The 27366-nt window shown below is 43.1% G+C and overlaps 1 protein-coding gene across 20 annotated transcripts in view; it reads left to right on the forward strand.

Annotated features, from left to right (window-relative positions):
• The first annotated feature begins 10015 nt into the window (after positions 1-10015).
• Positions 10016-27366, forward strand: part of EIF4G3 (eukaryotic translation initiation factor 4 gamma 3) — a 287482-nt gene continuing 270131 nt past the window's right edge. For 19 of the 20 annotated variants that reach the window (XM_081306230.1, XM_081306245.1, XM_081306247.1 and 16 more), the window contains exon 1: positions 10016-10559. In XM_081306230.1, coding sequence (XP_081162356.1) covers positions 10330-10559 — 230 coding nt within the window. In that variant the 5' untranslated portion in view covers positions 10016-10329. Of the gene's footprint in view, positions 10560-10582; positions 11079-27366 lie in introns of those variants that run through there. The other variant, XM_081306242.1, reaches the window with a different exon arrangement.

The following is a 27366-nucleotide window of genomic DNA, read 5'->3' on the forward strand; positions in this document are numbered from 1 at the left end:
TTTAATGTTCAAAAAGCAAGTTGTGCTATTATCCCCAAGCTATTTAAAATCCAGCTTCACAGAAGAGATAAATATATTTTGTTTGATTTTTCTGGGGCTGGGGATCGAACCCAGGGCCTCCCACACACTAGGCAAGTGTACTGAGCTCTACCTCCCGCCCAGGAGAAATAAGTATTGAATATTTCCCCTGTTCCAGATACTAGGCTACACAAGCCCTTTAATATAGTGCAATGAAATCACAAGACAATAATGTCCTACCGCAGGGGACGGAACAATTAATTCTGTTTAGGGCAGGCAGAGGGAACCAAGGAAAGTTCGTCTCACGGATGATACCTGAGCTGGGTTTGGAAGGGCAAATAGGAGCTTCCAGGCAACCCAGGAGATCCTTCAGGGGGAGTGAGGGCCACTGTGTGGAAAAGCCCTGGAGACATCAGAGTGTGTGGGTGTCCCGGGTGTGTGTCAGAGGGCCGCGGGGCAGGGACTGAGATGGACAAGTACCAGATGGGATGGGCCACTGGTGCCCATCTGAGGAACTGGACCGTAGCCCATACCCACTCACCCTGCATAATGGGCGAGAGCCAGCAGCTGCTCCAGTGTGTCTATTCCAGCGCAAGAAAAGGCAGGCGATGAGGGTGGAGGGGAGAAAAGAGCTAATTGCCAAATTTGGGAAAATGAAAAATGTTCATCTGCAGAATTAATCCTGAACCACTGCTATTTTCATTCTCCTGCTGGTGGGAAAAGGCAGAGCCGAGCCACACTGCGGCCTTCTTCCAGGTGTCTGGAGCGAGGGCAGCCAGGCGGGGCTGGCTCCCATGGAGATCACAGGAGCCAGCCTTGGACGGCGCCAGCTGTGGGCATCTGGAAATCCAGCTTCCTCCTCTAGTTACTAGATACGGGGTAAATCAGAGTCCAGGATTTTCCCAAGGCAGCTAGCTTGGCAGGATATTTAAATGGCCTCAGACTCAACAAGAGCCAGAGGAAGGCTGGGCCACCCAGGGTAGAGGGATGTGGTTTCTAGACTCCGGAGGGGTGTGTGGGTGATTGAGTGAAGTCCCTGGGCTTGCACAGGGCTACAGGCACTAGTAGGTAGTAGAGGCCTTTCACTGGGCCAGGCCCAGTGGAGATGCAGGCTGGTCTCAGTAATGGGGCAGCTCAGTGGCTTTGGTGCATTTGAGGGTCCAAAGACCCAGACAAGGGAGGACCCAGGCAAGGGTGGAAGGGCTCTGCTCTGTATCATCTCCTACATGCAGTCACTATTAATCCTCAGGCCCAATTAAATGAATTAATGCATGTCAAGAATTTTGCCTAATTCTTGGTGCATAGTGAGGCTCAGTATATGTTGTTAGTCAGATACCCAAATGGTTGTTTTTTTTTTTTTTCTTACTAGTTTATTTAATCCCCACAGCTCTAGGAAGTAGAAATCCACCATTTAAAAAATTGTTTTACAGTTGAGGAAACTGAAGCACTTGGCTCAAGGACACACAGTTAAAATTGACAGAGCTGGAAAGAACGTCTACAGCTCAACAATGATAACAAAATGAATAACCCAGCCGGGCCCAGTGGTGCACACCTATAATCCCACTAGGTCAGGAGGCTGAGGCAGGAGGATCTTGAGTTCAAAGCCAGCCTCAGCAATTTAGTGAGGTCCTAAGCGACTCAGTGAGATCTGTTTCTAAATAAAATATTACAAAAGGGCTGGGGATTAGGCTTTGCGGGAAAGTATCCTGAGTTCTATCCCTGGTACCCAACCAAAACAAAGAGCTTGGGGGCATGGCTTAGTAGTGGAGTGCTGTCTAGCACATATGGGAGGCCCTGGGTTCCATCCCCAGCACTGCAAAAGTAAATATATTAAAAAAATACATAAAAAATTTTAAAATAGGCAAAAGACTCTAGTAGAGGTTTCTCTGAAGACACACAAATGGTGAATAGTGAGCATAAGATGCTCAGCAGGGGCTGGGGATGTGGCTCAAGCGGTAGCGCGCTCGCCTGGCATGCGTGCGGCCCGGGTTCGATCCTCAGCACCACATACCAACAAAGATGTTGTGTCTGCCAAGAACTAAAAAATAAATATTAAAAATTCTCAAAAAAAAAAAAAATAAGATGCTCAGCAACACTAATCATTAGGGAAAAGCCAGGTGGAGTGCCACACACCTGTAATCCCAGCAAATTGTGAGGCTGAGGCAGGAGGATCACAAGTTTGAGGCCAGTCTCAGCAACTTAGTGAGGTCCTAAGCAATTTAGTGAGTCCCTATGTCTAAATAAAATATAAAAGGGGGCTGGGGATGTGGTTTCGTGGTTAAACACCCCTGAGTTTAATCCCTGGTACAAAAAAAAAAATAAAGGAAATGCAAATCAAAATCAAAAACCACAATAAGAAGCCAGATGCAGTGACGCATGCCTGTAATCCCAGTGGCTTGGGAGGCTGAGGCAGGAGGATCGAGAGTTCAAAGCCAGCCTCAGCAATTGTCCAAGGCACTAAGCAACTCAGTGAGGCTCTGTCTCTAATAAAATACAAAATAGGGCTGAGGATGTGGCTCAGTGGTGGAGTGCCCCTAAGTTCAATCCCTGGTACCCCCCCAAAAAAAATCATAATGAGAAAGGGACTTCATACCCATTAAGGTAGATACCACAAAAAGAAAAAAGAAAAAGTATAAATACAGCTGTGGAAAAACTGGAACCCTGTCCCTGGCTGATGTAGTGACAAAAAATGGTGCAACCAGTTTGAATAAACAGCAGGGCTGTCCCTCAAAGGTGAAACAGAGAATTATCATGTGACCCAGCAGTTCCACATCCATGTACATGTCCCAAAGAACTGAAAGCAGGAGCTCAAGCAGACACCTTCAAACAGATGCATTTTTGTTAGTAGCTGCATTATTCACAGTAGCCAAAAGGTAGAAGTGACTCCAATGTCTGGAGACGTCTGAATAGATGAACCGAACCCAAGCCAGCCCCACACAGTGGCATAGTTCTCAGTCCTAGAAAGGAATGAATTCTGATCCATGCAGCAGCATGGATGCATCTTGAAAACATGCCAAGTGAAATAATTGACTCACCAAAGGACAAATGCCACATGATTCCACTTGCAGGAGCTACCTCAAATAGTCAGACTCACAGAAGCAGAAAATAGTGCTGTGGTTGACGGGGACTAAGGGGAGGCCACGCGGGGAGCTGTTGTGTAGTGGGTATGGAGCTCCAGTCTGGGATGATGAGAACATTCCAGAGATGGATGGTGGTAACAGTTACAGAGCAATGTGAGTGTACTTTTTAATGCCACCGAACTGCACGATGTGTAATGTGGTAAATTTTACGTTGTATGTATTTTGTTACCATCACCACCACAACAAAGCAACGAAGCTGGAATATCTAAGTCTGGCTGTCCCCAGAGCCCCCGGGGAGGGTTTCCTGGATCCACTTTCTCCTTCCTAGGAAAAGGAAACTCAGCGGCAGAACAGGAGGTCAGAGGCTGGCACGGAGGTGCCCTGGGACTTGGCTTGGTGTGAGTTATCATGCGAACGTTCCTTGAAGTAGACTTCTGCAGGAGAATTTTCCAGTGACCTATTTCTCTTTGCAACCAGACGTGACTTCCTGGGCTCCCTAGGGGCCCAGCACAGTGCCCTGCACATAGTTGTCTCTCAACAGTGCTTGTCTGGTGAATTCTGGAATTCCCTCCTGAGGCACATAGGGGAGCTGCGGCCTGTGCTTCAAGTGGCAAAAGCCCTGTGGGGTGGCAGGATACGATCAGATGGTGAGAGACACCGTGGGTCTGGAAGCCAAGAGAGGCCGTGAGCTTGTATCCTGGCTCTGCTGCTCGCTTGCTATAACCTTGAGAAAATGCTTTCCCATCTGCTCCATCCCTAAATCCTGGAGTTTGGGAAAGGTAACCCCCGGAAGGCATCCTCAGCCCTGAATAGACTCCACAGAATAACTTTTTAAAAACTGTGGTAACATACAAATGAAATTGAGCCTCTCAACCATCCCATAATACTTTTTGCTCCCTGTTGCACCCTGGTGAAGCTGAACTATCTGCAGCCCTAGAGGCTGGCTGTAGTCACCTCCAGGAGTAGCTAAGGACTGGAAGCCATTATGCAGACTGTGGACACAGTGTGGGGCAGCCAGCTCCGGGAGGGCTGAGGGACAGCAAATCAGAGAAGCTGAAAGGTGCCCGAGGGAAGGAGCTAAGGTTGTGGAGGTGCTTCCTCTACCCAGGTTTTGTTAAGGGTCTCTGCAGACAGGGTCCTCTCGTGGTTACAGGCAGAGCTCTCTGTCTTTATTTTTGGTACTAGGAATTGAACCCAGGCGTGCTTTACCACTGAGCTACATCCCAGCCCTTTTAATTTTTATGTTGAGACAGGATCTCCCTAAGTGGGCCAGGCTGGCCTCAAACTTGCCATCCTCCGGTCCCAGCCCTCTGAGTTGCTGGAATCACAGGTGTGGCCACCACACTGGCTAGAGGCAGATCTCATGTCTTCAGTGGGCAAATAGCCCAGAGAAGTTAGGAAACTTGCTTACGGTGGACCCACTAGGCTGTGAGGTTAGAGTCCAGATCTGTCTTAAAGTTTTTGACTACTGGGGCTGGGGTGTAGCTCAGGGATAGAGTGCATACTCCACGAGGCCCTGGGTTCAATCCCCAGCACGCTAAGAAAAAGTTTATATCCTTGGAAGGGAACTGCCACCCTCACATGCCACCCTCCCATGGCCCTGAGACACGTGGAAGGGCCTGCTGGCCTGACTCTTTCCTGGGACAGCATTTGGAGCCCACGATGGGCATGCGCACCGCACAGGAGGAGCAAACATTTACTTCCGCACTAGGGTGTCTTTCCTTCTATTCACATCCCCTGACTACAGGAACCCTGACTCTCCTCCCTTCCTTTGGGCCTCCCATCTCTACACCTTAATGTCAAGGTTTTAGATCTTGGGCTACCAAGGTCTGTAAGGACTCCACTGTTGGCAGGCGTTGGTAGAGCGGAGCACCTACTGAGACACAAACCCTTTGTGGCTAATAAAGATGATTTCTTCTGAGAATCCCATGGGCTTAAGCTGAAAACAGCCGAGAATAAGAGGTTCCCTGAGGGCACTGGGCCCGTGGACCTGGGTGAGGCAGGAGGCAGAACTGGACTCTTTTTTTTTTTTTTTTTGAACTCAGGGGAACTCCACCACTGAGCCTCATCCCCAGCCCTACTTTGTATTTTATTTAGAGACAGGATCTCACTGAGTTGCTTAGCGCCTTACTGGTGCTGAGGCTGGCTTTGGACTCGTGATCCTCCTGCCTCAGCCTCCCGAGCCACTGGGAGGACTCTTTTATTAAACATTTTTTTTGTAGTTGTAAATGGACAGAATGCCTTTATTTTATTTGTTTGTTTTTATGTGGTGCTGAGGATCAAACTCAGTGCCTCAGACATGCTAGGCAAGTGCTCTGCTACTGAGCCCTAGCCCCAGCTCAGGACTGGATTCCTGATAGATACGGCTGTGAGTGCAAAGACATTCCATGCAGACTTTTTTTTTTTTTTTTAATATTTTTTAGTTGTTTAAGTATCTTTATTTTTTATTTATTTATATGTGGTGCTGAGGATTGAACCCAGTGCCTCACACATGCTAGGCAAGCGCTCTGCCCCTGAGCCACAAGCCCAGTCCCCCATGCAAACTTTTTTTTTTTAATATATGTTCTTTTTAGTTTTAGGTGGACACAATATCTTTATTTTATTTTTATGTGGTGCCGAGGATCGAACCCAGTGCCTCACACATGCCAGGCGAGCGCGCTACCACTTGAGCCACATCCCCAGCCCAGCCCCATGCAAACTTTTAAAATGACTATGAAGAGTTGGGCATAGTGGCACATGCCTATAACCTTGCAATTTAGGAGGCTGAGGCAGGAGGATTGCAAGTTCAACGTCAGCCTTAGCAACTTAGTGAGGCCCTGTCTCAAAATTAAAAAAATAAAAAGGGCTGGGTCTGTAACTCAGTGGTTGAGTGCCCCCTGAGTTTCATTCCCAGTACAAAAAAAAAAAAAAAAAAAGAAAAAGAAAAAAAGACATTAGGAGTCTGGGCGTGGAGGTACATGCTTGTAGTCTCAGCTACTGTTTGAGCCCAACCAGGGCAAAATAATTAAGACCCTGTCTTAAAAAAGGAGAGGGAGGAGAATGAGGAGAGGAAGGAGAAGGAGAGGAGGAAAAGAAAAAGAAATTAAGGCTCTTCCCACCTTAAGCCCGATCCCAGTTCACCCAGAGAAAAAGAGCAATGATCCCACATGCCAACAAGTCACTGGGTCATGAGAAGATTCCTAAGTCCCCCTCACCTGTCCCGGGCTTTAGAAACAGCAGAGGGCTGGCTGCTCAAGACCCAGTACTCCTCTCCTTCTTTCTCCTGATGCAGTGAGGCCTGGGCCCTGTTGCCTAGGACTTTTCCAGGATAACACCAAATCTTCTGGCAACTCACTCAGCAAATGTCACATCCTATTTATTGAGTGCTAGCTTTAAGGGACACTTTAAATGACCAAAAAATAACCCCACATAAATGAATAATAGGTAAAATGTATTTAAAAAATGACCATGAGGGCTGGGGCTATAGCTCCATTGGTAGAGTGCTTGCCTTGCATGTACAAGGCCCTGGGTTCAATCCCCAGCACCAAAAAATAAAAAAAATAAAAATAAGATAAAAATAAAATGTGACTATGAGCCAGGGAATGGGCTTTGTATTTGTTTTATTTCTCATGATAACTCCAGAAGATAGAATCTATTTTACAGATGAGAACTGTGGCTTGAGGTGAAGAGTTTTCTCTAAGGTCAGACAGCTAATAATTGGCAGGGCGGAGAATCACACTCAGATAATTTGGTTCCAAAGGGAGTGCCCTAAGAGGTGAAAGCTTCCACTGCCCCGGGGGCCCTAGGAGTCCTGGGAGCGCTGTCCAGCTCAGTAAGAAAAAGGGCTGCCTGCAGGAGGTGATGCTTGAGCCAAGCTCCGGAGCAGCAATTAGCCAATTGGCTAAGGGGACAGAGGATGGTTTGGTGGTGTAGGTAATAGAAGCAGTCAGCATATAGGCCCCAAGGCAAGAATGATGGCATTGTGGCAAAAGACTGAGATGCTCTGGATTCAAGGTGGAATGTAGCAGCAGGCTGAAAGTAGCACCCAGATCCTAAAGGGCCCTGGATTTAGATATAATCCCGAAGTCAATGAAGGGCTTTTAACAGGCAAGTTAACAAAAATCAGCTTTTCTAGCCAGGTGCAGTGGCGGTGCCTGTAATTCCAGTGGCTCAGGAGGCTGAGGCAGGAGGATTGAGAGTTCGAAGCCAGCCTCAACTCAGAGAGACCCTGTCTCTAATAAAATACAAAATAGGGCTGGGGATGTGGCTCAGTGGCTGAGTGCCCCTGAGTTCAATCCCCAGTACCTCCCCCACTCCCGAATCAGATTTTCTTTCTATTTATTTATTTATTTATTTATTTTTGTGGCACAAGGGATCAAAACCAGGGTCTAACACATGCAAGGTGAATACTCAACAGAGCTAAGACCCCAGCCCTTTTTACTTTTTGAGTTAGGGTCTTGCTCCGTTGCACAGGCTGGCCTTAAACTTGCAATCCTCCTGCTTCATTTTCTTGAATAGCTGGGACTTACAGGCGTGTACCACTTGCCCAGCCCAAAGCAGCTTTTCTTCTTGACAGTGACTCTGGCTGTGGTGAAGAGATGACTATGTTGCAGGCAGTGTAGCAGAGCTGACCTGGAGTTGGTGCCTTGGGTTTGAATCTCAACAGTTCCACTTAAAAGTTACACGTGTTGCCTTTTCACATCTTTGAATCTCAGTATCTTTAATCAAAAATGAGAATATATTCATCTTACAGATTGTTAGGGGACTGTGTTAATGTAAGAAAAATGTTTAGCACAATTGTACCTTGGCACATAGTGGGTAATCAATAAACATTAGCTGCTTTGTAGTAAGTAGTGGGGAGGTGTTAAGCAGGGCCATGCTTTTGGATGAGGGAGCTGTATCTTTTTGACTTTGCTCTCTACAAGCTTCCCCCTTTGATAGCCTGAGGCCAGAATCTTATCAGGGACATTGACATTAAATTTTGCCCAAGGTCTATCTGTTTCAAAAGAGATAAATGTTCCTGAAGTGCTTAGCAAGGACCAGGCACACACTAATTGCCTGATGCTTGTAGCTATTAAGTTAGGAAATGAAACTAGCTCAGAAAAGAATAACAATTAAGCAATTATCAGTTTGTTATCACCCTAGTGTAAATGAGAAGTCAAATCTTTTTCTGGGAAAAGGTTTTGATTGGGATAAAGAAGCCTGAGATCTCAGAACATGAAATGAGAATCTGGGGAACTTAAGGACCTCTTGGGAATTTTTCCAGGCAAGACTGGAGAGGCTGCAGAAATCCAATCCTAGATAACAAGGTGTTACAAATCCAAACGATTTAGGATTCCTCAGTAGGAAGTAGCTGCTGCCTTCCTGTGTGGAGATGGGGATGAGGTTTTCTTTTCACCAGGGAACTGTGGAGCCTCAGCCAACAGCGGTGGCAGTGGTGGTATCTGCTCTTTTATCCGAGTGGGCGTTTCTGGGGACCCCAGGGGCTGTCATGAATTAAGCATCCACTACATGTAAAGCTTTAATTAAAAAAAAAAAATAGAAGGCAGGCGCACAGGGTGAGGCAGTGTCGCAGGAGTCAGAACTGGGCTCTAACCTTGACGGTCAACTATTGTCCACACGACCCTGGCAAGTCTCCAGTTCGTTTTGAGCCTCAATTTCCGTGTGTGTGTGTGTGTGTGTGTGTGTGTGAGAGAGAGAGAGAGAGAGAGAGAGAGAGAGAGAGAGAGAGAGAGATGGTATTGAGCCTCTCTTGGCCTCAGTTTCTCCACTTGGACTTCACAGGACTGCATGAGCTAGTGAAAGCTCAGTGCCATGCCCGATGGCCACTGGACTACTCCGAGATCCGGAGGCTCCTTTCCCCTCAGTGCTACTGAGCTCTCGGGACGAGGCTCTTGCACGGGGCTGGGTGTGCGGGGTGAGGGTGGGAGTGATCGTGATGGAGCCAGCGTGGGGATTAAAAGACCTTATCAACGAGTGTTGCCCCAGCATCCGACGGACGTGAGGAGAAGACCATGGGCTGCCCCCTCAAGGGGCGCGCCACTCCTGGGGTAGGCTTTCCGAAGAGCCCATCCAGAGCCCTCGGTTAAGGATGCTGACTAGATACGGCGGGTCAGATCAACTTGGGACCAGGCAAGGTTCCTCCCAAAGAAAGTGGAATTCCGATCCAGGCTTGGCTGGCTCAGTCCCTGCCCAGCTGAGTGACCTTGGACCGGTCACTTTTCCTCCCCGGGCCTCCTCATTCCAATTCCCTCCCAATGAGTACGGACAGCGTGTCGACATAATGGATGTGAAATGCGTCGCCAAGGGCCGCAGACTGGTATTTGTTATGCTAATAAGTGCCCGCGGCGGGCGGGTTCCTATCCTCCCGCTTTCGCTCAGGTTAAGCGGTTCTCTCCGCAGGAACTGGGGTTTGTCGCCTCGCCGCCCCTGCGGGCAGGGCTCTGCGGACCGCAGACTCCCAGGCCGTTACCATTGTTCTTCGAGGCTGGGCCGCAGGGGAGGGCTCTCGCCGGCCAGACCTCGCCTTTGGTCTCTCCCTCCGCCCCGCACTCGCCGGCTGCGAGCCCGAGAAGCCTCCTAGCCGATCTTTCCCGAGGAAGGCAGTCAGTCCTAGAGCGCTCCCGAACGGAGACCGAAGACGCGCCCGAACGCTTCCGAAGAATCCCGACCGCTCTCTGTCTCCGGAAAGAGCCGAAGGTGCTTCCCATCCTCGGCCTACCGAGTCATTCCGAAAATACCCGAAGTTTTCCGAGCGGCCGTCCTGCCGGACTGCTGGAGGCGGCCGCAGCGCCATGTTGGATGCTCTGCTCGTTGAGTGAAGAAAATCCGCCGGCATCGCCTGAGCCCCGCTACCGAGAAGGGCGCCGCTTCCCCCGGGGAGGGGGATAAAGACCCCCCGCCGCCGGCCCATGAGGATATTGCCGTGAAAGGTCCGGTCTCTCCGCCTCCTGCCCCCGCCGGGTCCGGCCCCCCCCCTGGGGTCGCGTTGTCACGGAGACCGGCAGCCGGTGGTGCTGGCCCGCGGGGCGGCTGCTGCTGCCGGCGGCGGCGGCGGCGGCGGCGGCGGCGGCGGCGGAGGGCGTGTGTGACCGGCCCCGGCCCCCTCCTCCTCCTCCTCCCAGCCTCCCCCCGGCCCCCCGCTCCCGCCGCCTCCCCGGGTCAGCCCCCAACCCGCTCCCCCGCTGCCCCCGGCCCCTGCACCCCGGCGCGCCCGGTCCCGCTCTGGGGGGGTTGGTGGCTTCGCTTTGCCATGAGTTTACCGCAGAAACCGGCTCTGAAATCAGGCTCAGCGGCTGCAGCAGGAACCGGACCCGGCACCGGAGCGGCGGCGGCGGCGGCGGCGGCGGCAGCAGCGGCAGCAGCAGCGGTACCGCCTCCTCACCCGGCGGCGGCGGCAGCGGCGGCGGCGGCGGCGGCAGCAGCAGCAGCGGCCCCTCCTCACCCGAACATCAGGGCCCTCCAGACCCAGGCGCCCCAACAGTATCCTTTTCACCTTCCTGCCGGCCCTTCGGCTCTCGTTGCCGCAGCCCGGGGGGACCCCGCAGTCCGGGGGGACCCTTTGCCCGCCGCCACCCTTCAGCCAGGAAAGGGACTGCCGCTCAAGCCCAGGCACCGGGCTTGGCCGGAGCTTTTGGGGTTCCCCGGCAGCAGCACTGCGGGGCGCACTGGGACCCTCCGCAGTACGGTGAAAACTAGCTCCACTCGGCCATGCTTCTGCAGCCCTTCCCTTTTAGATCTGGGGAACCTTGTCTCTTGTCGCTGCCTCCTCTTCCTCCTGTGGCCCCCCTCCCCTTTATGGGGCAGAATTTGCTGGTGCTTGGGGTCGACCCCGCAGGCGAGGCTATCCTCTGGTTGTTGTGAGGATTCACACCCTCCTACTCCTCCTCTCCCTTCAGCTCCCTTTGCAGCGGGCCTTGGTGGGCTCCCCGAATCATTATTAATACATAATAAACTTTATTGGTAAATTTCCTGTTTGAAACCAATCAGCTCGTTCCCGAGGTAAGTTGGATTTTCAGTCTACGGTGAAACGTACAAAAAAGCCTTCCCTCTGGCTAATGTTTTTTAACGATTGGGGGAGTTGTGATGTGGTTTGTGGTGGAGCGCGATCTAAGGAGGAAATGTTACACCGGACGCTTCCCTGTCTTTGACCTTTTTAAAGGAAGAGGAAGTTAACTGACATTACCCATCACCCCCAAAGGTCTCACTGCTTGGAAGGCTTGTGTTAGGACGAATATTTCTAAAGGGCTTTAACTTGCTCTTCGTAGGCCTGATGTTTTACAGGGTAGCGGGGCTCCTGAAGGAAACGCTAGTATTGTGTCTTACTATTTGCTCCAGTGTGGAATTTTGGACAGCTTTGATTGAAAAGTCTTGGTGATGAGGTGTTTTAGTCAAAAACTAGCTGAGGAAGGTAGAACATTTTATTAATGAATTCCATAGAGGTATAGAAAGGTGTTAGCTACCGAGGGTAGCATTTCATGCACCTCCTCCTTCTCTCATCCCTTGTATTTCTGTTAATCAATAATAATTGGTTGGATGTGTTTTGGGGTTTGAATCATGATGAATTTGATTTTTAGAGATAGTAGGATGTTTGAGTAAGTAACAACTCCGAGGGCCACAGATTATTTCACAATCTAAGTTTGATTCTTGTCTGTATCAATTACTTTGAGAAGGAAAAGGCATCTCCCTTCCAGAGTCATTTCAGGTCATTGGTTTTTGTCAAGTGTCATTTTCTCTGTTCTTTAAATATTGTTAGTCCACATTTTTCAATGCAGGCATTGTGGCGCAGAGGAAAGATAAGTTCCATTCCAGTGTGATGTGTGTACTGATTTCACAATGTTTTTATCCTGCATGATTCTGTTCAATTAAGAATTGTTTACCTATGAGAATGTTGAGTGTTGCTCCTGGAAAACCTGGTTAGTTTTGATTAATATCCCTAATTGTTTTACTGTGAGAGAAGGTTGATTGGCTTGCCTGCTTCAAGGTAGAGGTCAGTGCTGGATTTCCTAAGTACTTCTATCTTCCATTAGTACTTTGTGAGTTTAAGTTTTTTTCTAATTTCAGTTTTTTCCCCCTTATTTTCCATACTCTTGGGTAAGACTGGAAGTTTCTGTATTGTGTCACCTAGTGCATTATTCATTATCTGCATCTTTGAGATGTTTTGGCAATTAAATGGAAGTAATAAGTAGGACTGCATTGCTGACTATGACAGTGCTTGGTGAATTGGGTAACTTCCTAGACACAGAGACTGTGATTTGAGTGTTTTTTAAGTTTGCTTTTCTCAGTGGTTTTTCGCGAAGAGAGGACTTCTAAAAGCTCTGAGTTGGTTGTAACAGAAGTAGTTACTAGTTCTGCAACTTAATTTTCCTTTGAATAAAAGAAACAGTTGTTAAAGATAAATTTAAGATATTATTTTCAGTGGGGATCAGTTTTAAACTTATCTGGTATATTAGATACTTAGTTTTATGTAACTTCAAGGTTTAATTTTGTCTCATGTCATTGAATCTAAAATTAATTTTCCTCTTGATGTATATTCTTCAACTCTTTACCTTCCTTTCCCTTTGCTTTATGTACTGAAAGGTTACAATTGCTAAAATATAAACACATTATATAAATAGTAAATGAGTTAGAGGTTACAGATTTCATCCGAACACACTAGTGGGGAAATGATATCAACTGGTAATGGAAACTGGTTAGAAATGGATTGAAACAGAGCAGTTCTGTTTTTCTAACCTGAGGGAATGTGGGAATTTGTATTTAACACAGTGGTCATCATGTGATTAGTTGATAACATTGAAGCATCCAGGCTGGAGTGCAGAACTAGATTTGCTTTTTCCATAGCTTGAATAGATCAGTTCCTCAAAATATATGGGTACAGCTGTTTGCATCAAATTAAGGAGTTCAGACATTTTTAATATATATAAATAGGAGTGAGAGAGTCATATGGCAAGGTGTCCTTCATTTGTACTTAGTGTTCAAGTGACAAATCATAAAACGAAGGGAAATGTTAGCAATAATGAATTTGAATGTAAACTGGAACCTGCTTAAGTAGGCAGTTTTTCATGGCGGGACACATAAAACCATTTCAAGTAGAAATGACCTCTTTGACTGTGAAGATGGGGCTTGGTAGATAGTAGGGGCTGGAAGAAGAAAACTCTGATATGAAAAATGCTAAAAGCAAGGGAGAAATATGCTTAGAATTTTGATAACATAAGCCGACATGGAACTTAGAGTTTTTATTAAATTGTCACTTCAAAATATTTGCATTGAAGTCAGACACAGTGGTACATGCCTGTAATTCCAGCTGCTTGGAAAGCTGAGGTAGGATTGCAAGTTCAAAGCCAGCCTAGGCAATTTAGGGAGACTCTCTCAAATTTAAAAGGACCAAGGGATGTGGTAGAGTGCCTGCCTAGCATTTGTGAGACCTAGGATTCTATCCCTAGTACTGGGGGAAAAAAACTGCTGTGAGATCTGCTTACCCCAACCTATTAAGAGGTTGAGGGCTGGGCCAGGTGGTGCACACCTATAATCCCAGTGGCTTAGGAGGCTGAGACAGGAAGATCCTAAGTTGAAAGCCTCAGCAAGTTAGTGAGGCCCAAAGCAACTCAGTGAGAGCCTGTGTCTAAATAGGCCTGGGCATGTGGCTCATTGGTAGAGTTCACCCTGCCCAAAAGAAAAAGAGGTTGAGAGAGGCTGTGTTGAGAATATTTAACATTTTTTTGGGGGGGTTGGTGATTTAACCACTTTGACTTTTTTTTTTTTTGGTGCTGGGAATGGAAACCAGAGCCTAGCACATGCTAGGCAAGTGTTCTACCAATGAGCTAAACCCCAAATCCTTTAATTTTTTTTTTTTTTGGTACCAGGGATTGAACCCAGGGGTGTTTACCCACTGAGGCTGGCTTTGAACTGTAGATCCTCCTACCTCAGCCTTTCAAGCCTCTGGGATTACAGGTGCATGTAACCGGCTTAATATTGTTTTGAGGCTGGGTCTCCTCAGTTGCTCAGGCTGGCCTCAAACTTGGCATCAATTTTGGAATTGATTGAATTTGTTATCCTTTTGTCTCAGTGTCTGGAATAGCTGGGATTATAAGCATGTACCATCGCACTTGGCTCAACTTTTACATTTTGATGAAAGCTGCTTTGACCTTTTCCACAGAAAATTGTCCATACACAGAAAATCTGGTTTAGATTTTTCAGGGCATTTTTGGGTCCCTGTTAAAAGTCTAACTCTTTAGATTGAAACTGGTCATGCTTCAGATTATCAAGACAAATGAGTTTGAATTCAGGTGCCCAAATAGTTTTTACTTAAACAGAACAATTTTATAGTCTATTATGAACACAAAGCTTTTTTCTTTATATGAAAAGACTTCAGAGTGTAATATCTCTCAGGGCTGTAGACATTTCTGGGGAGTCTAGTTGCTGTTTTGGGGCAGCCAGATTGATGAAGAAAATTAGGCTGGGTAAGGTGGTACACACCTGTAATCCCAGAGGCTCAGGAGGCTGAGACAGGAGGATTCTGAGTTCAAAGCCAGCCTCGGCAATTTAGCAAGGTCCTAAGCAACTCAGTGAGATCCTGTCTGTAAATAAAATACAAAATAGAGCTGGGGATGTGGCTCCGTAGTTGAGAGCCCCTGAGTTCAATCCCTGGTAGCCCTCTCCCCAAGAAAAAAGAAAATCAGTGCGTTCTTTGAAGGGACTAAATTTGTAAAAGACCTATGTCAACCAGAAAATGGCTGTGTCTTCAGCTGTTTTGTGATAGATATATGATATTATTATTTTGTACTGGCAATAGAACCCATGGGTACTTTACCACAGACTATATATTCCAATCCTTTTTATTTTGAAACAGGGTCTTGCTAAGTTGCTTAGGGTCTCACTAAGTTGCTGAGGCTGGCCTCAAACTTACCATCCTGCTGCCTCAACCTCCTCAGTTCCTGGGATTATAACAAGTACGTGCTAACTCTGTTATGCATCTAGTCTGGGAAGAAGGAATTAGGGATTCCTAGAAGAAGTTGACATCTGAACTAAATTAGATGCAGTGTGCCACTACACCTAGCTGATATATGTGATTAAAAACCAATATTCCTGTTGCTGTTTTTTTTTTCTTTTGTATTATAGTTTTCCTTTTTTTTAAAAAAATGTTTTTAGTTGTGGATGAACACAATACCTTTATTTTGTTTGTTTAGTTTTTTTATGTGATGCTGGGGATTGAACCCAGTGTGTCATGTGTGCTAGGCAAGTATTCTACCACTGAGCCACAACCCCAGCCCTATAGTTTTTCTTTTTTTTCCACCCTCTGTTGATTTTCAGTTTTATCTTACAGGTTGGAGCCAGTAATGTTTGCTGTATTCTTTTTTCCTCTTTGCCAAAGCTAGATCTAAAGAATAACATTAGTAGCAATAATAATAATATCCATTTATTGAGTGCCTACTATCTGGGAACCATACATGCATGATTTTATTTATTTCTCCAAGAATTTTAATAAGGTAGATATTGTTGCTGTTTTACGGATAAGGAAACTGGAGTGCAGAGTAGTTAGTAATGTTGCCAGGGTTATCTGCCCAGTAAAGGGTGGTCTGTGATTTGCACTGCTATGACTGACTCCAAGCCTATAGTTGCCGTTTTTATTATGCTGTGCTATTTCTTATGCAACCTGCATGTAAGAATGAGAGGAAGAATACTCTCCTATATTTGAGAGCCAGGGGAAAGTCTATATACAGAAAAGAATCTCTGTGGAGTAATCTAGAACATAGTGATACTGTACCATATTTAATTAGTTCATAGCTACAAACTGCTAGACAAGTAGGTTATCTTTATCTCACTGATCTTTAAGCAGAGATTCTTTACATTAGACTCAATTCGTGTTTCTCCTTGTTCAGAAGTCAAGAAGGCCTCCAGCAAAATATGATGATAACTAGTAACCAGGCCCTTGAGCATGCCGCTAGACAACTGCTCTACCACTAAGCCACGTCCACAGCCCCCAAAGGTCTGTCTGCTAAAAATGGTTTGAAAACCATGCTAAAACTCTATCCATTTGTCATTGTTAAAATGAAGAGGACTTCCATTTGGGTCAATTATATTGGAGCTTTGGCATAAGTGGTAAAGTTGGGCTGGGGTTGTGGCTCAGTGGTAGAGCACTTGCCTAGCATGTGTGAGGCACTGGGTTTGATTCTCAGCACCAAATATAAAACAAATAAATCAATAAAGTCCATTAATAACTAATAAAAATATTTTTAAAAAGTGGTAGGTTGAATTCATTTGTTCATTTATTCAGCACCTTCTGTGTGCCAGACTGGTGCTAGGTCTGGGGTTGAGGACTCAAAGAACTTGGTCCAGACAGGTAAACAGATAAAATATCATGAGACAAGTACAGTGCTAACTCTATTATGCATCTAGTCTGGGAAGAAGGAATTAGGGATTCCTAGAAGTTGACATCAGAACTAAATCAGAAGGATGAGTGTTACCTCAGGCTTACCTAGCTTCTCTTCTGCCACCTACTTTTCCTAATTCCATTGCTGTTGCTGATGCAAGGAATTTTAATAAAGTGCATTTCAATCATGTTTGAGGTTTTTTTTTTTTTTTTTTCTTTTATTTATTTGTTGGATCTGGGAAGCTAGTGAAGGTGCCATAGAAAGCAGTGGTAAAGGGGCTGGGGATGTGGCTCAAGCAGTAGCGCGCTCGCCTGGCATGCGTGCGGCCCAGGTTCGATCCTCAGCACCACATACCAACAAAGATGTTGTGTCCGTTGAAAACTAGAAAATAAATTAAAAATTAAAAAAAAAAAGCAGTGGTAAAAACACTTATTGCTATAGATTCAAAGTATCTTCTGCACTATAACCTCAGAAATTAATTTATGAAGAGAAATGCAACCAATCTTTGCTAGTTTTCCCACTTTATTATATAATAACCCTCCCCTTTTGATATTAAATACTGGCTTACAAATGGTACCTACTAGTCTTAAAATGTATGATTTAGTTTGGTATATTCAGCAGTGCCTCTGACATGCAGTAGAAAAATCTGGGTTTGAGTTTGGCTCTTCCATTTTAATAAATGTATTGTATTACAGTAGTCACATTAACTGCTTCTGGTGTCAAGTTTTCCCTTCTCTAAAATACAGAGGTTATCTTGGGAGGCTGGGGCAGGAGAATTGCAAGTTTGAGATGAACTTGGGCAACTTGTGAGACCTCAGCAATTTAGGGAAACCGTGTCAAAAATTAAAAACTAAATGGTGGCACATGCCTGTAATTTGAGCAACTTGGAGACTGAGGCAGGAGGACTGACTGATTGCCCTTTGGAGGCCAGCCTCAGCAATTTTGTGAGACCCTGTCTCAAAATTAAAAATTTAAAGGCCTGGGGGGATCTGGCATTGTAGTTTGGTGATAGAGTGCTTGCCTAGCATGTGTGAAAGAAAACAAGAGTATTTATGACATTTATAACTAAGAGGAAAAAAAATGCTCAGGCATGTAGCTCAGTTGTAAAGTGCCCCTTTGGCTGTGGCTCTCAACAGTAAAGTGCTTCTGAGTTCAATCCCAAGATTCCAAACCCTTCCCCCAAATTAAAAAAAAAGATTCATTTATCTAGTGATCTTGATTTATATATAATTGGTTGTGATTCTAAAGATTATGCTTTGAGGTTTGTTTTGTTCTTCCATGTTTAGGGGAAGGATTTATAGGGACTAGTTGATGATATTTGTCTTATGGACAGTGACATTTTTCTAGGACAACTTATTATTTTTTAAAGTCTTTTTTTAGTTGTTGATAGACCTTTATTAATTGATATGCGGTGCTGAGAATCCAACCCAGTGCCTTACACATGCCAGGCAAGTGCGTTACCGCTGAGCTTCTAGTTTTTGTCTTTTTTTTTTTTTTTTTTAAACCCCATCATTTTTTTTTTTTTTAAGAGAGAGTGAGAGAAAGAGAATTTTTAATATTTATTTTTTAGTTCTCGGCGGACACAACATCTTTGTTGGTATGTGGTGCTGAGGATCGAACCCGGGCCGCACGCATGCCAGGCGAGCGCGCTACCGCTTGAGCCACATCCCCAGCCCTAGTTTTTGTCTTATTATTGGGTTTAGCCAAAGAGATTAAAGTGCCCCAATCCTGTTACCTAGTATCAGTTGTGGGATGTTTTGAGACCAAAGGGTCTTATTTAGTGTCTGGCTCACTCAGTTGGTTCATTGTGAAGTATGAGGGAAAAAGTAAGTTCTGGAATAAACTCCTGTGATAAGACATAATCTATTTTTACTTTAAGAATAATACATTGGGGCTGGGATTGTGGCTCAGCGGTAGAGCGCTCATCTAGCATGGGCTGGACCCGGTTCGATCCTCAGCACCCCATAAAAATAAAGGCATTGTGTTGTGTCCATCTACACCTAAAAAAAAAATAAATATTTTTTTTAAAAAAGAATAATACATTGACCTAAAATGATAGGAAACTATTATTTTCCTGATTTTTAGCCGTGCGTATGACTTCAAGCAGTGAATAAACTGCAGCTGAGATTTACATGGATGAAATACTGCAGGATCTCAAGCTACTTCTGAATTCTCAAATGGCTTCTAGTTCTTTGGCTTGCTGCCAACCAGAAGGCGTTTTTCAATCTCCTGTAGCCTCAGCTGAAATTTGAGACAGTTTAAGCTATTTTAAGTGTATGTGAAATTTGTCAGTTTTTATGACCTGTATTAACTAGTAGTTGTTTTTTACTTTTTTTTTGAGCCCAGTGTGTGCTGGCTGAGTCTTGTCAATAGAATGTAAACTCCATGAAAGCAGATTTTTTTTTTTTTTTAAAGAGAGAGTGAAAGAGGAGGGGGAGAGAAAGAGAGAGAGAGAGAATTTTTTAATATTTATTATTTTTTAGTTCTCGGCGGACACAACATCTTTGTATGTGGTGCTGAGGATCGAACCCGGGCCGCACGTATGCCAGGCGAGCGCGCTACCGCTTGAGCCACATCCCCAGCCCGAAAGCAGATTTTTGTCTTTTTTATTCACTGTGGACTTGTCAGCACCTATAATAGTGCTTGGCAGACAGTAGGCAATTGGTAAATATTTATCACATGAAATGTTGAGTAAGTTGGAGTCTGGGGATCAATTTCAGGTAAGTTTTAGGGCAAAAATAGATGGCATCACAACTCAATTTTAACATTCAGGAGTGCCCTAAAATTGTTTTGCCCTGATATGTAATTGAATTGAAAATGGTTCTGTCATTTCCTTTGAGATGGGATATTATTGACCCAGTTTATAAAACTAAAGTGGCCGACTTGGATTTGAAGCATATTATTGAGGTTTAGGGTTGATATAAAGGCCAAAGAGGAACATCTATAGTCAAATGTTAGTGTTCAAAAACTTGTTTTGTGATTACATGAAGCAGGAAATTTAAAAAATAGAGAAAAACAGGAAGTAAGAATCATCTATAATCTTGTTATGTAGGGGTCACCACTATTAACATTTAATATTTCTTTCCTGTTCTTTTTTTTTTTTTGTATAGAAATTATTTTTGCTGGGGACTGATCCCAGGACCACCTGTGCCCTGAACATGTGCCCACTATGGATTTTAATTTGTTGAACTTAAAATTTTGACCTTTTTTGTAATATAACTTTTTTTTTTTTTTTTTTTTTTTGTGGTTCTGAGGATTGAACCCAGAGCCTTGTGCATGCAAGGCAAGCATTCTACCAACTGAGCTATATCTCTAGCCCCTTTTTAAAAATATAACTTAAGGTCAAATTCTGTACAGTTTGTATCTTTTGAAGTTTTTTTTCTCTTTCTTATGGCACTGGAGATTGAATTTGGGGCCTTGCACATGCTAGGCAAGTTCTTTACCACTGAGCTACACCCAGCTTTTGCATCTTTGTTATTTTGTTACTTGACTGTATCTTTTGTCAAAAAGTACCAACTGGGTGCGGCGGTGGTACACGCCTATAATACCAGCTGCCTGAGGTAGGAGGATTGAGTTCAAAGCCACCCTCAGCAAAAGTGAGGTACTAAATAACTAGGCGAGACCCTGTCTCTAAGTAAAATACAGAAATAGGGCTGGGGATGTGACTTAGTGGTCGAGTGCCCGAGTTCAATCCCCAGTACAAAAAAAAAAGAGTCCCCCAAAAAATTAAAAAAAATTTTATTGGTGCATTATAATTATTCATAACTGTGAGATTCATTGGAAATATTTACTTTTGAATAGTCAGTTTAGAATATAAATGAACTTTTGGTTCTCAGGGATGGTCTTTTTACCGTTGGTGTGTGGCTCAGAAGTTATGACTGCTCATTAGAAAGAGGAGAGCTCAGGGGCCGGAGATATATAGTATAGCCCAGTTGGTAGAGTGCTTGCCTTGCATGCACAAGGCCCTGGGTTCAATCCCCAGTACCACAAACAAAACAAAACAAACTCTCAAACCTTTATCAGTAAGTCAAACATTTTTCAGTTATTGTGTCTGTAATAATTTACAGTGCTAAAACTCAAATGCAACATCACATTTTCCTCCCATGATTATTTACATTATTTACATTTATTTATTCTTTAGAAACCACTGTAATCCATATATTCATACTAAATTTTGAAAAAAGCTAGTGGCCAGAGTGGTGTTTGTATACATATATAGTCTTCCCTCCCCTCCTCTTTTCTCTTTTTCTCTTTTTCTTTCATTGATGGAACAGAGGATTGAACCCAGGGGTGCTATACCATTGAGCTATGTCCCCAGCCCTTTAAATTTTTTTGGTTTTGAGGTGAGATCTCCCTCAGTTGCCCAGGCTGGTCTTGAACTTGCTCCACCCACCCCCCTCCCCGTTTCAGCCTCCTGACTTTTGGGGATTATGGGCATCACCACCATGCCCAGTTTATTTCCTTGATTTTTTTTTTTTTTTTTTACTTGGTTTTCAAGAAGTGTTAATATTATCTAGGGAGTGATTAAAGACCATAAAGGATTCAGGTGGAGTTAGGAAAGCAGGCTTGAAGTGTGGGAACAAACAGAATTTTGGAATGACAAGAAAAGTAAGCAGAGAAGAAGAGTGAGTACAGCCAGTTTTGAATCAGAATATATCAGAATATAATTTTTCAAGGAGAATGGAAAGGATTGAACCCTGAAGGTAGAAAAAAGGAATGTAAGAAAGGATAAATTGGATGACTCCTGACTTTTTTTTTTTAGTAGGCCCTAGGAAATAGTGCATAACCATATAAGTTGCCCCCAGTTCTCCCTGCCCTAGGCAAGTACTAATCTAATTTCTGTCTCATGTATATAATATTATATAAATATAGAAGTCTGAGTCCCTAGGTTTAATACTTGGCACTTAAGTAACAAACAAACGAAGACAAAACAAAAAACTTGAGAGATCAGTTAAAAAGAAAGAAAAGAACTTAAGACCACTGTAGGCAGGGTTTGTATGGAAAGAGGGGATATGTATTATGAGCAGGTGACCAGCATGAACAAAGATTTGGGCTTGGAACAAGCATGGTGTATGCTGCATTTTCAGGGACCTGATCCATGGGCTTGGAGTGGAGGATTCTGGTGGCAGAATATGCAAGATAATGAATCTAGGTTCTAGGGGTTTGGGGATGAATAGAAGAAGTTAGACTTTTTATATATGTGAATTCTTTTTTTTTCTTTTTGTTACTAGGGATTGAATGCAGGATCTTGGAAATACAATATTTATCTTTGTATTGTTGAGCTGTGAGTTATTTTGGGCTGGGATGTAGCACAGCATCAAAGCGTCTGCCTTGCATTTGCAAAGCCCTGAGTTTGACCCCCAGTTCAAAAAAAAAAAAAAAAAAAAAGACAAGAGTTATCTTTTTTTTTTTTTTTTAAAGAGAGAGTGAGAGAGAGGAGAGAGAGAGAGAGAGAGAGAGAGAGAGAGAGAGAGAGAGAGAATTTTTTTAATATTTATTTTTTTTTAGTTCTCGGCGGACACAACATCTTTGTTGGTATGTGGTGCTGAGGATCGAACCCGGGCCGCACGCATGCCAGGCGAGCGCGCTACCGCTTGAGCCACATCCCCAGCCCAAGAGTTATCTTTATATTCTGAGTATAGACCATTTGTCAGAATTGGGATTTTCAAACTTTCCCTGAATCAGTCTTTTCATTTTCTTGATGATGTCTCTTGAAGGGCGAAAGTTTTTTTAAATTTTATTTATTTTTTTGTGGTATTAGGGATTGAACCCAGGGGTATTTTACCACTGAGCTTTGCCCCCCAACTCTTTTAAATTTTGAAACAGTGAGATAGTGTCTTGTTAAGTTGCTCAGGCTGGCCTTGAACTTTATGGTCCTCGTGCCCCAGTCTCTGGAGTATAGTGGGATTGTCAGTAGGAGCTGCTGTGCCTAGCTTAAACCAAATTTTCGAAGATTTAGTCCTGTTTTGTTTTTTTTCCCCTAAGAGTTTTATAATATTAGGTCTTTGATCAATTTCAAATTATTTTCTGTGTACAATGTAAAGTGGAGGTCCAACTTTATTATTTTGTATGCAGATATTTGTTGTCTCAGTGCCGTTTCTTGAAAAGACAGTTCTTTGCCTAGTGAGTTATCTTAGTGCCTTGTCAAAAGTCATTTGTATTTCTTTTCTCTCTTCTTTTGTGGTACTAAGGATTGAACCCAGGGCCTCCCACATGCTAGGCAAGCACTGTACCTCCAGGCTTCATCCCTAGCCCTGTATTTCTTTGTTTCTTCTTCTTCTTTTTTTTTTTTTTTTGTTGAGAAACCTACATTGAAACAGTATTTTTTGAAACTTTGTTTTTGTGCAAATTAAAATCTGAAGTGGGAAGATTAGGAGAATAGAAATGGCATCACAACTACAACTAGGTTTTTTTTTTTGTTGTTGTTGTTGTTTTTTAGTACTGGGGATTGTGCCCAAGGTACTTAACCACTTAGCCACATCCCCAGCTCTTTTTATTTTGGGACTGGATCTTGCTGAGTTGCTTAGGGCCTTGCTGAATTGCTGAGATTGGTCTCAAACTCGAGATCCTCCTGTCTCAGCCTCCCGAGCTGCTGGGATTACGGACTTGTGCCACTGCACCTGGCACATGTAAAGTTTTATAATCAAGCATTTAAAATTTACTGGGAGATGTGCTGTTCATAAAATATGGCCTATTGAATAACTGAACTTCTACCATTTCTAACTTTCTTATAAAAAAGAAAAACTAATGAAATATTCTGGCTGCTTTTATTCTTAAGGTAAATTCCCACTAGGCAAGGATAGCCTTGTAAAAAATAAAAGTATAGGCAGTTGACTACTTTACTGTTCTGGGGCAGACTTGGAATTGTGTATGAAGTTACAGATTCTTGGGTTATTGTATTTCACATTAAATGTTAGTTCTGTCCCAAAGTATTTAAGTAATTTTAAATTTGATTTTTGTTTTACAAGGTTATATCCTCAGGCTATTCTAATATATACATTATTATTTAAAAATTTTTTAAAAGTTGTTGATGGGCCTTTATTTTATTTAATTGTATGTGGTGCCGAGAATCGAACTCAGCGCCTCATGCATGCCAGACAAGCATGCTACCACTGAGCCACAACCCCAGCCCCATATGCATTATTTTAAAGAAACAGAATTTGGTAAATAGTATTAGCCTCTGTCAAACAGGATTCTTTTTGCTATTTAGAAAAAGATCACGTGAAAGGAGAGGCATTTTATAATTTTGCAGGTCTTATAAAAACCATGGTTATTGGTTTTGGACAGAATTTTCCACTAGAAAAATCTCTTGAGGGACTTAAAATTGAAGTATTATAGTGAGGGGATGGGATTACTGATTTTGTAAGATTATACCTACTTTTTAAGTTCTGTCAATTTGGGAGGCTGAGATGGTAGGATCATGAGTTCAAAGCCAGCTTCAAAAATTGAGCAAGGTCCAGTCTCAAAATAAAAAATAAAAGGGGCTGGGGATGTGGCTCAGTGGGTTCAATCCCTGGTATCAAATAAAAACAAAAACCAATAAGGGAAGTGGGTCTTAATCTATATAGAATTTTAATGACATCACTGGTTAATATTGTTGAATCTTTGAGGCTTATATTGTCAACAGATACTTGCAGTTGTTGATCTTTTTCAGAAGTATTGGAATTTGGAACCAGTCCAACTTCCTGAGATAACTGCAGTTCCAAAGGCAGACAGCAGAGTACTTGACCTTAACACATACCCTTGCTTGTTGTGGTGACTGAGTGTGTGTACTTGAATTTTAGGCAAGGCAGTGAAAGCTAAATGCCTCTTTAGAAAGTAACTCCTATAGAGTTACTTCTTTCCCCTTCATAATTGATAAGTAGCTTGTGGGAGATACTTCAAGACTGTAAATAACATTTCTTCTCCTAGTGGATTTTGTCTGCAGCAGTGACTTCATTCCTGTCCTCCTTTTTTTTTTTTTAAATTTTTTTTTAGTTGCAGGTGGCCACAGTATCTTTCTTTCTTTATTTTTTTATGTGGTGCTGAGGAACAAACCCAGTGCCTCACAAGTGTGAGGCAGGTGCTCTTGCACTGAGCTATAGTCTCAGCCCTCCTGTCCTCCTTTTAAAAAATCACAATTAAGAGATCCCCAAATTAATACACATTAGCTTATTTTCCCCTTATACGTAGTAGACTCTTTTAATATGTTAAAAGATGTGTTTGAAGAATGTTACCATGAATCATTGATTATTCTAAGTTGTAGGGGAGTTTTGCATCCTCTGGTTCAACTTTCTGTCCCTAATGCCTTTGCTCCAGAGGCTGAGGGGGGGAGGTCTGAGTATCTTTCCTAAAAATAAAGTTTGTGCCAACTCAGAGTGATTTGAGATCTTCAGTGACATTGACCACTGACCTAATAGGGTGACCAAAGTTCTCTTTTTTCCTATAAAGGGCCTGATTTGAATGGTAAATTATATGATTACCCCATCTAGTAACTGTTTCAGAGCTTAGAAAATTATGAGTCTTCTATGCTATTTCTAGATGTATTACTGATAATTTTGAAACAGCATTTTACATTCTTTTAACAATTTGTGTTTAATCTTTTTTAAGTTGTGAAGCTCTTTAACATTAGTATGTGAACCTAAATAGGAGCAAATTATTGTTAGCCCCATTTTTTAAAAAAGAAAAACTATTTTGAACTAATTTTTGACTTATAGAATATTAATATATTCCATACCATAGTACAGTTTTCAAGAATAGGAAATTTATACTGGCACAATCTCATTCAACCTTTATGTACCTCATTCATCTTTTACCAATTTTCCCATTATATCCTGTTTCTGTTCCAGAATCCTAATAGCATTTTAAATTTTTTCCCCTTTTTTCTCTTTCTCTTGTGGTATTGGTGATTGAAACCAGTGTCCTTCATCTTAGGCAAGTGTACTACCACTGAGCTATAATCCCTGCTTGTTATTTCTTTTCAGTCTTCTCTAGTCTATAAATGTCCTTCGTCTGTCTTCTCTTTCATGACCTTGACGCTTGTGTGTGTTACTAAGGTTGAACCCAGGGCATGGCACATGTTAAATACATGTTCTACCTCTGAGTTACACCTCAACCCTGAACTTGACAATTGAAAAGATTCCTGATCAGATATTTTATAAGATGGCCCTCAGTTTGGATTTATTCAGTGTTTTCTCATGAAAAGAATGAGGTTATATGTTCTTTCTCAGTGTATCATATTAGGAGTGATGCGTCAGTGATGATTAGTTTATTAAGCTGGTGTCTGCTGGTCTTTCTCCTATAGAGTTTTTCCCCTTCAAGTTGATAAGTAGCTTGTGGGAGATACTTCAAGACTACAAATAAATGTTTTTTCTCCTGGTGGATCTTGTCTGCAGTATTTACATTTGGAATTGCCTAATTGTGACTTTCTCTTTTTCTTTCTGCATTTATTGATTGTACTTCTATGAGGAAGAACTTTTTCTTCTTATTTATTTATTTGTATCATCATGTACTCATAGGGTATGTATTTTATTCTGTGAGTTAATCCATAATTATTATTTGTTTTGTCATTCAATTTGTTCTGGCTTTGGCCTTCTGGGGTTCCTTCAGGTTGACTCCTGAGTTCTCTGAATAAGCCACTACCTTTAAAAAGAAAAAAATTTCTTTGCTTTCTGGTACACAAGGTATTCCAGCCTCATGTTGCATTTTCCCTGTCTCTGTCTAGGGATCAACCAGTTCTCCAAGTACTCCCTCCTCCTTGGGGTGTTTTATCACTGAGCTATATGCCTAGCCCTTGTTATTGAGACAGGTCTCATTAAGTTGCCGAAGCTGACCCTTGAATCTGGAATCCTCCTGCCTCAGTTTCTTGAGTAGCGAGCGCGCTACCGCTTGAGCAACATCCCCAGACCCCCAGCCCTTTTTAATATTTTATTTAGGGACAGGGTCTCGCTGAGTTGCTGAGGCTGGCTTTGAATTTGTGATTTTCCTGCCTCTGCCTCCTGAGCTACTGGGATTATAGGCGTGCACCACTGCACCCAGCTATTCATTTTCTTATGTCCATTTCTTTTTTTTTTTTTTTTTTTTTTTAATTTTTTAATATTTATTTTAGTTATGGGCAGACACAACATCTTTGTTGGTATGTGGTGCTGAGGATCGAACCCGGGCCGCACACATGCCAGGCGAGCACGCTACCGCTTGAGCCACATCCCCAGCCCTTTTGTCCATTTCTTACATGAAGATAGCATACTATAGATAATTTGGGGTCTTGTTTTTTTTTTTTTTTTTTCCAATTAAAATTATACCCTGGGGGTTGGAGGTATAGATCAGTGATAAAACACTTTTGAGGTCCTGGGTTTGATGCCTAGCACCACAAGGGAAAAGTATACGCTAGAAATCACTGTTTCTGTTCAGAAGATCTTCCTATTCTCTTTTATAGCTGCAGAGTATCACGTTGTGTGGGTGTACCAAGTGTCTTCAACCACCCATATTTGGTGTTTAGGTTGTTTCAAATATTTTAAAGTTACAGAGATGTTGCAGTGAATAACCTTATGCTTATGTATTTTGTATTATCGAAGGATTCTCTTCAGATTAACTATCTTTCTGATACATTAAATAGCTTTTTACATTTTTAATTATTGAGCGTGGTTTTTTTTTTTTTTTTTTTTTTTGGTGAAGGGCGTTTGATCGAACCCAGGGCCTTGAACGTCTAGGCAAAATACCACTGAGTGTTATCCCCAGCTCCAGTCTGTAACAACAGAGAATAGTTGACTCAGTAGTGTCCGGGTTACTGGATATTTGAATTTTATTGTTTTTATTACTTCACTGTGAGTATGTTGTTAAGCTTTGAGCATTAGATGGGAACTTGGATTAACTGAATTCTTACCCTGAAAATTTTGAGAGTATAAAATACTTTGTTTTGTTTTTTAGTGTTTTCCTTGGTC

Source organism: Spermophilus citellus, assembly GCF_964194105.1.
Source record: "Spermophilus citellus genome assembly, chromosome: 9".
Lineage (NCBI taxonomy): Eukaryota > Metazoa > Chordata > Mammalia > Rodentia > Sciuridae > Spermophilus > Spermophilus citellus.